Source organism: Bos indicus, chromosome 4 (assembly GCF_029378745.1).
Source record: "Bos indicus isolate NIAB-ARS_2022 breed Sahiwal x Tharparkar chromosome 4, NIAB-ARS_B.indTharparkar_mat_pri_1.0, whole genome shotgun sequence".
Taxonomy (NCBI): domain Eukaryota; kingdom Metazoa; phylum Chordata; class Mammalia; order Artiodactyla; family Bovidae; genus Bos; species Bos indicus.
In genome coordinates, this window is record NC_091763.1 from 107,673,543 (window position 1) to 107,683,809 (window position 10,267).

The window sequence follows — 10,267 nt, forward strand, 5'->3', positions numbered from 1 at the left end:
AATTGATCAATAACTAAAATTGTTAAAATATCAATAAAAGGCAAATTATCTAATCAATACCACAGGACTTTGGGCTGATTGGATACAGGAATTACTGATTTGTGGCCTCTGGCATAAATTCTCACTTTGTATGAGTATATCAACTTTTTTCCTTCTCTGCCCCTTAGCTCTAAAATTTCTGTCCCAAGTGCAGCGTTTTATTTATCTGTCAAAAGAGCATGGGAAGCAATCAGACATGGATCTCAGAAGTCATCCTGCTGGGATTCCAAATTGACCCAGAACTTGAAGTTTTCCTCTTTGGCCTCTTCTTGTTATTCTACAGCCTCACGCTGCTGGGGAACGGGGTCATCCTGGGGCTCATCTGCCTGGACTCCAGACTGCATACCCCCATGTACTTCTTCCTGTCACACCTGGCCATCGTTGACATGGCCTATGCCTCAAGCACTGTCCCTAAGATGCTGGCGAATCTTATACTGCAGAAGAAAACCATCTCTTTTGCTCCATGCATACTTCAGACTTTTCTGTATTTGGCATTTGCAGTCACAGAGTGTCTGAGTCTGGTGGTGATGTCCTACGATCGGTACGTGGCCATCTGCCACCCCCTGTACTACTCGGTCATCATGAGCTGGAGAGTGTGCACAGTCCTGGCTGCCACATGCTGGATTTTCAGCTTCCTCTTGGCTCTGGTCCATATTTCTCTCATTCTGAGGCTACCCTTTTGTGGAGCACAAAAAATAAACCACTTTTTCTGTCAAATCATATCAGTATTCAAATTGGCCTGTGCCGACACCAGGCTCAACCAAATTGTCCTGTTTGTAGGCTCCGTGTTTGTCTTAGTCGGGCCCCTCTGCCTGGTTCTGGGCTCCTATGCACGGATCCTGGCCGCCATCCTGAGGATCCAGTCCGCTGAGGGCCGCAGGAAGGCCTTCTCCACCTGCTCCTCCCACCTCTGTGTGGTCGGGCTCTTCTTTGGCACTGCCATCGTCATGTACTTGGCGCCCAAGTCCAGCCATTCTCAAGAACAAAGGAAGATTCTGTCATTGTTTTACAGTCTTTTCAACCCTATGCTGAATCCCTTAATCTACAGTTTGAGGAATGCAGAGGTGAAGGGTGCCCTGAGGAGATTTCTGGAGAAGAAGAGATCCTTGTGAGAGATGGTTTGAAGTATGGTGTGTGAGCCTGTCCTTGTGACTCTGAACCTTGAATGTCTTTTTGAGTCCTTTAACAAACCCTGTACTCTTTATTTTTGGAATTCTTATAAAATGAGAAAATAAGTATCTTTACTGTTTAAGCTCTTGATAGTAGCCCTGAGTTAAACATTATGAAATAGAAAACACAGTCTAATCCTATTCATGAATACAAATGCAAATATCTTAAAATATTAGTAAAACAAGTCCATAAAAAGTAAATTATGATAAAGTTTTTATCCTGAAAAATAAATAATTGTTTAACTTTCAATGAAAAAAAAAATTGTCACATTAACAAAATATACAATGAAGAAATTGACAAAATTTAACATCAGTTAATGGTAAAACTCTTTTCAAACTAAAGATTTACCACCAAAATATAAATAAAACAATCAGAATAATAAATTAACTTATTAATGTAATCCATAGTTAAAATGAAATTTTATAAAATGTCACCATAAGTAACAAATTTAAAATGCTTAGAAATAAATCTAACAAAAGATGTACAAAAGTATAAAGAGACAATTAGAAAAATTATTGAGGCCCTATGGTAACTAAATATACATATATATGATATGAGATATATCAGGCTCTTGAATTGAGAGACATAATGTTGTAAATATTTAGTGTCTCCAAATTGATGAATATATTCAGTGTAATTCTAATAAATATCTTACAATATCTCAGAAATGTGTGGGTATCTGCAGAACTTGAAAAGCTGATTCTAAAATATGAAGAGCAACAGCTAGACCAAGCACCATTAAAAAGGATGAAGTACAAGGTGGGAGGATTTTATAACAAAATGTACTATAAAGTGCAAATAAGTAAAACAGTATAGTCTTTATCCAGGGATTCACCAATAAACAAACTGGAAAAAAAAAAAGTAAGGAAGCTGACTCATGACTTTATAAACAGTTGCTATGTGAGTCCATATATGACATAGAATATCACTGGGGAAAGGAAGGGCTTTGCAGGAAATACTTCTGGTACTATTGACTAACCATGTAGATGCTCAAGCATGCTAAAAAACCATTCCTAGCATTTTCAAGTCCTAAGTGTCAAAGGCAAAACTATAAAGCTTTTAAAAGTATGAAAGGGAAGGATTTTTAAACCAATGTACAAATGAGCCACCAGAGAAAACATTGATAAATTTGACTAGATTGGAATTAAAAATATCTATCAATCAGCAAAAAGCTTAAAAAGACTGAGAAGACAAGACGGAGATTCCTATTTTACTGGATCTTCTAATTCATCAGGTCTCAAACATCATAGACTTCAAATTTCTTCCTCAAAGACCAGCATATTTCAGAGTCCCACTTGTCAGAACTAGGTGAGTTTCTATCACATATCTCTGAAGTGTCTCTTTTTCATGACATTTTCAAGTATCTGAAGTTTTCCTCGTTTGTATTTGCTCATAGGTTTATTTACAGTTTACAATCTCTAACATACAAAATCACTATCACCATAAGTATTCCCTTTGTCTTCCTCATAGCTGTGTCTGTAGTAACTAGAACAGAACAAGACACAGAGAAAGTCCTCCTTAAATCTCTGTAGACAAACTGACCAATAGGCATCCCCATGTTTTCTTCTTGAAACCAAGGAGCACTCAAGTTAGGGGAGAGACAAATACATTTTTATTTTATACTTTTAAATCTCATTTTTTAAACATGAGAAGACCAAGGAATAGAGAGGCTGAGTAATTTATCCAGAGTCATTGTTGAGGTAGCATATGAAAAAGTTGGTGCTAATGTTGTAGCCATGTGTTCTGGGAAACAAACTCACTCAGAAGGACAGTGCAGATAGTGGAGTGCAGTTTATTACACTGGCGGGCCCAAGGCAGAGTCTCCTCTTAGCCAAGGACCCTGACCAACTTTTGTGAAATCCTTAAGTGTACTGCTGAAGCCCACATCCCCACATTCCTTGAACCTAGCCTGGAAAGTGTTAAAGGGAGATACAATCCGATTACAGCCATGATTCATAATCAGAAGGGTCAGCTGGTTATACACTGTAGCCTACACCAGTGGGTGCCATAAAGATTACAAAGGTGATTGACTACGTTTGGGATTACTAGATTCTTTTTGGCAATGGGAATTCTTGTTATGGAATCTGGTGTTTATCAGCCTGGGAGGCCGGTTTGGCCATAGGTATGTTATCCCCATGGCTACTAGGCACATGGTCCAAAGCTCACTAAAAGTGCAAGATGGAGTTTCCTTCTTTTCCAAGATGGAATCAGCTCAGCCTGTTCCTTTCCTCCCTCATTCCCCACCCTCTTGATGCTCCCAACTTCCAGTGTGAGCATCACTTATCAGGATGAACTGCATTTTAGGTTTCCTGCTATATATTTGGGTAAATGAATTTAGCCTCCGTGATACAAAGTTACCAACACATTGGAGAATACAAGGTCCACATAACAGAATAAACAGAACAACTATAACAATGGTTAATATAGTTTTCACCAATCACCCTTTACCCATGATAGAATAGAAGTCCAAAAAGGAAGATTATCATCAGACATAGCTTTTACCTGACCTTTCATGTCATCTAGGGTGGCTGATATATAGCCAGATAAATCAGGAATATATACATAGCATTCAATTATACCACAGGTCCCTCCTTGTGCTGAAACTATGGTTAGTCTCAAGATGATACCAGCAAGTCCTTGTAGCAGCAGTTGATTGTAGAGCTTCATCTCTTCTTCTTCTTTAAGATAATCTTGGTTTCATGGGGATCAGTGGGCTCCTTTTGTGTAGTCCACTCAGTGTCCTCTGAGTCTGTGTGGCATGCTTTCTTCAGCCTCATCTGGTGGATCCAGGGAGTGACACCTGTAACTTTAACTGCTATAGGGCTGGTTAGAACAACAGTACATGGACCCTTCCAATGTGGGGCCAAGGAGTCATGTTTCCAGTCCTTGACCCACACCTGAGCCCCAGGCACAAATTCGTGAATCTGTTCCCCAAAGGGGAATGGCACCTTTTCTTGTACAAACTTAGTTACCTGATTTATTATCTTACCCAGTTGTTCCATCTGCTGTGAAATCTCATCTCCCCTTACCTGAGGCAAATTTGTTGACACCTGTTTTACAATGGGAGGGGGCCTCCCAGACACAATTTTGTATGGAGAATAGCCATGGAACCATGGGTCATCTTGAGTCTGGGCAGAGCCTTTGGAAGCAAGTCCACCGGGGAGCAGTCAGTCTCTATGATCCACTTGGAAAGTGTTTCTTTGAAGTGTCTGGTTGGTTCGTTCCACCATCCCAGAACTATGGGGCCTATATGCCATATGTAATTTCCACTTGATATTTAGAGCTTTACATACCTCTTGAATTAAGTCAGCTACAAAGGCAGGGCGTTGTCTGATCCTATACTGGTTGGAAACCCAATCTGGGGATTATTTCTCAAAGCAGACAGTGAGCCACTTCATTTGCTTTTTCAGTTGGGGTGGGGAAGGCCTCCACCCATCCTGAGAAGGTACATACCATGAGTGTCAGCAGGGTTTAAAGTCCACTTAGAGTGCCTTTTAACTGTATTCCTGGAGGTTTTTGTTCATGTCCCAGGGCAGCATTGCCCTTTTTCATTTTTGGTGGCCCTTTCTGTTTCAGCCAGCTGGTCTTGGGCCAGGGTATACTGTGGGAGAGTTAAAGTTAACTCAGGCATTTTTGAGAGTACAAAGGTTCTGAAAGATGCCTCCCCCCCACCCCACAAGCAGGCCCAGATTTCTCAGCCGCGTGTTTTGCGGCTTTATCTGCTAGTCGGTTTCCCCTCGTTTGTGGGGTGTCTTCCTTTTGGTGACCCCAACAATGCATCACTGCTACCTTTTCAAGTTCCCATACAGCACCTAATGGAGTTGAGATTTCTTCTTTGTTTTTAATGTCCTTTCTGTTGGCTGTCAGAGGACCTTGCTCTTTATATAAAGCCCTGTGTACATGTAAAGTAGCAAAAGCATACCTGGAGTCTGTGTAAATGTTTGTCTTCTTGCCTTTTGAGAGCTGGAGGGCCCGGATTAGACACATATTTCGGCCCATTGAGCAGACCAGTGTGATGGCAGAGAGCGAGCCTCAACGATGGCTTCTTCGTGACTACTGCGTATCCCGACAGTGGTCGTCCTTGTTTCACCAGGCTGGTGCCTTTGTGTACAGGACCCACTCTGGGTCTGGGATTGGCTGGTCTCTCAAGTCAGGTCTGCTGGCATAAACTTCTTCTAGGATTTCCTTGCAATCATGTGAGGGCCTACCTTCTCCCACAGGAAGGAGAGTGGCTGGATTCAGGGCCTGACAAGGCTCAATAGTAACGTGGGGATTCTCACATAACAGTCCCTGGTACTGAGTAATCCGGGATGTCGACAGCCATTTATGGGGGTCCCCTCACAGGAGAGTGTTGACCTTGTGTGGGACTTTTACGATCAAATCTTGGCCTGAAGTCAGCTTGGTTGCCTCCTGGACCAGTAAGGCAACCATAGCAACTGTCTGTAAGCATCCCGGCCATCCAGGGGCAACATTGTCCAGCCAATTCGAGAGATAAGCCACGGGTCTGTCCTGTGTCCCCATAGTCTGGGACAACACTCCCATAGCCACCTTGTCCTTTTCAGTCATGTAAAGAGTCAGCAGCTTAGCAAGGTCTGGCAGGCCCAAGGCGGGTGCGGACGTAATTGTACCGGGTTTGAGGGTTTGAGTTCTATTACCAGTGGGACTTGTTTTGCAAGCCTGGGTGGGGGGCGGGGGGCCGGTGGTTGTCTTCCGCCCAGACCTCAGGGAATTGTTGAGTTAACTCTCTTTCTCAACTGGTCAGCTTGTTCAGTTTCCCTTCTGGGAAATCGTGCAATCTCCATTCATCTTGAGGGGTTACAGAGAAAGAGTAAATAGGTGGTTGAGCCCACTTGAAGAGTGGGTATTTCGTGGGGGGAAAGGTCACTCGTGCCCCCAATTTAGACAGCAAGTCTCTTCCAAACTAAGGTACTGGGCATTCAGGGATGTATAAAAATTCATGAGTTGCCAGTCAAAATGGCTGTGATCCAAAAGTCTACAAGCAATAAATGCTGGAGAGGGTGTGGAGAAAAGGGAACCCTCTTACACTGTTGGTGGGAATGCAAACTAGTACAGCCACTATGGAGAACAGGGTGGAGATTCCTTAAAAAACTGGAAATAGAACTGCCTTATGATCCAGCAATCCCACTGCTGGGAATACACACTGAGGAAACCAGAATTGAAAGAGACAGGTGTACCCCAATGTTCATCGCAGCACTGTTTATAATAGCCGGGACATGGAAGCAACCTAGATGTCCATCAGCAGATGAATGGATAAGAAAGCAGTAGTACATATACACAATGGAGTATTACTCAGCCATTAAAAAGAATACATTTGAATCAGTTCTAATGAGGTGGATGAAACTGGAGCCTATTATACAGAATGAAGTAAGCCAGAAAGAAAAACACCAATACAGTATACTAACGCATATATATGGAATTTAGAAAGATGGTAACAATACCCCTGTATACGAGACAGCAAAAGAGACACTGATGTATGGAACAGTCTTTTGGACTCTGTGGGAAGGGGAGAGGGTGGGATGATTTGGGAGAATGGCATTGAAATACACATAATATCATATATGGAACGAGTTGCCAGTCCAGGTTCGACCCACGATACTGGATGCTTGGGGCTGGTGCACTGGGACGACCCAGAGGGATGGTATGGGGAGGGAGGAGGGAGGAGGGTTCAGGATGGGGAATACATGTATACCTGTGGTGGATTCATTTTGATATTTGGCAAAACCAATACAATATTGTAAAGTTTAAAAATGAAATAAAATTTAAAAAAAAATTCATGAGTCCCTTGGTGTCCCCCGATCTGACATTTTCGGGGTAGGCTAGAGACACAAAGGCTGCATTTATCACCACCTGAGACCCAGCAGGCTCTGGATCTATAAAGTCTATAGGTCTCGCACAGTCTTTTATAGAACTCAGAGGGTGATTCGCTTTCCCTTTGAATCACTTCAGAGGGTTTTACCATATTCATAGGTTTTTGGGCCCCCGCTCTTGAGACCTTGTAAAATGGCCGCCTGATATCTCTCCAGGTGGCCCCTCCCTTCCTCTGTGTTACAGTCCCAGCTGGGCCTCTCATCGCGGTTGGCTCATTCTGCCCACCGCTGCGGGTTTGCAGTACCCTCAGGTGCCATTTCTCTTAACCATTTTCTGGCCTCTGATAGGATCCTGTGTCTTTCCTTAGTGCTGAAAAGGGAGACTAGTAGTTGGATTATGTCATCCCATGTAGGGTGGTGGGCTTGAAAAATAGTCTCCATTAGCCTAATCATGGCTTGTGGCTCCCTGGAGTACAGTGGAGCATGTCTCTGCCAGTTTAATATATCTGTAGAGGAAAATGGCTGGTAATACTAGGCTACAGGGGGCTGATGGTAGCGCCCCATGCGTCCTGAACTGGAGGCTGTTGTAGCTCTCTGAGGGGCATCTGTAGTGGGGTTCTTTCCCCCTGTTCCTTGGTGGAGTGCAGCCTCTGTCTAATTCCTGTGTTTTCTTCCCCCTTCCCATCAGTACTCTCCAGGAGAGGTGGATACAATCTAGGTGATCCGGTTGAGGTGGAATCCTGGGGGCGTTGACCAGAAGTCTCCATTGCTGGGATAGGAGCCTGCTGAAATGGTGGCTCTGCGATCTCTGGGAGAGCTGGTGGAGGAGCAGGGGCTGCTGCAGGAACTTCACCTGGCCCTGGATCGGTCAGCAAGGCAGCCTCCAGTCCTGGTGGTGTGCTGGGCAGTGGGCATGTCATCGTCCAGTATGGGGTAGGTCATCCCCATCCAAATCCTCTAGAATTTCTTTTTTATCATCAGTCAATTTTTGTGCCATTAATATTTTTCCCTTTCCCTTCTGGATACAAAACCTCATCCAAGGAGGAGGGTCTTGAGCTAACCCTAGCCATGCGTCAATATATGGATATTGATCCGGGTGTCCCAGCTCTCCTGTGACTACTGTGTAGACTGCTTCCACTATTTTTAAGTTCACAGTGTCCTCTGGTGGCCATCCTACTCCCACAGGGGGCCATTCAACCTCACAGAGTATGTGGAGGTGGTTAGGTGTCATCTTCACCCCATAGTCTCCTCTAAATCCCTTCTTTAAATTTTTCATCATGCACTCCAATACAGTTGCCTTAGATTCATTTCCTCCCATCTTGCTTACCTTCTCGGACCTTCTTCTACTTTTCCTTCTCGTCTGTCTATGAAGTTCTCAGTACCCTATGTTCTTCTGATATTTCCACTCAATGAAACACTTAAATTGCCATTCCACCTCCTTCGTAATTGGGGTGAGAAGAGCCTTACCTGCCAGACCCCAGAGAGAGAAGGGGAATCGGCATGTCTTCACCTGCCAGTTGGCATGGTCAAACCAGAACACCACGTGATCCAAGACTGTTTCTCCCTTAGCTTTTAAAGTATGTTCTGCCTTGGTGGGCTTGATCAGGTGTGGATGAAAAGACAGACGGGTTAAATAGCCCACGTCCCAGGCTGTTTCTGGAAAAGCCAATTCATACCCACTCATGTATCCCCCCTTCCCTCCTTCTAGCCTGACAATTCTGAGGGGCTCAAGAATTTCACGGCAGATGGGACACTTCCTAAGGGAGGGAATAATACAAGCATACAAAGACCAAGTTTCTTCTCCTAACAATCCCCTGGCGATTGCTTGGTAATAATTTTCCCCAAGATGGCATGGACACCACCTTCTAAATGACATTCACAAATTTCCTTCCTAAGCCCTAAAACACTCATCAACCTGTGTACCAAGCAATTGTCTCCACCTGCCTATTCCAGTCTCCTGCAGGTCCTTGCCCCTTCTAGTCCCTCCCAGGGGGGTGATTAGGCCCCTTCTTCCACCCTACTGGGTGAGTTCCTCCTCACCTGAGCACTCAATTCCCCTGCTGTCGTCCACTAACTGCTAACTTGAAAGGTCTGGGTGTTGAGAAGCAGAATCCTTCCAGAAGGGCGAGGTGCCTTTCCCCGTCCAGAAGATTTGAGTCGCAAGGCCTTGGAGTAGTCCCAAATGGGACTTGTCTCCTCAAAGTGAGGAGTTTTCTGGTCAATGCACCAAAAGTTGTAGCCACGCATTCCAGGAGACAAATTCACTCAGAGGGACAATGCAGATAGTAGAGTGCAGCTTATTACACTGGTGGGCCCAAGGCAGAGTCTCCTCTTAGCCAAGGACCCCGACTGACTTTTGTGAAAACCTTATATACCTTAAGTGTACTGCTTAAGCCCACATCCCCAAATTCCTTAAACCTAGCCTGGAAAGTGTTAAAGGGGGATACAATCAGGTTACAGCCATGATTCCTAATCAGAAGGGTCAGCTGGTTATACATTGTAGCCTACACCAATGGGTGCCATAAAGATTACAAAGGTGATTTACTACATAGGGGATTATTGCATTCTTTTTGGTGATGGGAAATCTTGGTATGGCATCTGATTTTTATCAGTCCAGGAGGCCAGTTCAGCTACAGGTATGTTATCCCCATGGCTACCAGGCATATGGTCTAAAGCTCACTGAGAGTGCAAGAGGGAGTTTCCTTCTTTTTCAAGATGGAATCAGCTCAGCCTGTTCCTTTCCTCCCTCACTAAAACATGGGTAATCTAGATCCAGACCCTGTATTCTTAATCTAATTATATATGCAAGTGTGCTACTGCTGCTAAGCCGCTTCAGTCGTGTCCGACTCTGTGCGACCCCATAGACGGCAGCCCACCAGGCTTCCCCGTCCCTGGGATTCTCCAGGCAAGAAGTGGGTTGCCATTTCCTTCTCCAATGCATGAAAGTGAAAAGTGAAAGTGAAGTCGCTAAGTCGTGCCTGACTCTTAGTGACCCCATGGACTGATATGCAAGTGTAGTTTACACCAAGAATCCAATGACTCCACACGATACATAGATATTTCTCTCCTCTGTCCCAAGGAGAAAGAGTTAGCAAAAATTACCAAAGGAGAATAAAGATAAGACAAAAGTAGAAAGAAAATAAGATATTTAATTCCCAAAACAATCTTCAAGAAAGAAAGCAGTATGAATATATTTATGGGAGCAATATGGTTGATAAACTATATTCAGA

General features: G+C 44.0%; 1 protein-coding gene across 1 annotated transcript; it reads left to right on the top strand.

Moving 5' to 3' along the window:
- Nucleotides 1-218: 218 nt before the first annotated feature.
- LOC109558148 (olfactory receptor 2A12) lies at nucleotides 219-1,151 on the top strand. The gene has a single exon (XM_019959605.2). It carries the CDS (start codon nucleotides 219-221, stop codon nucleotides 1,149-1,151), a length of 933 nt encoding a protein of 310 aa, XP_019815164.2.
- Nucleotides 1,152-10,267: the final 9,116 nt, after the last annotated feature.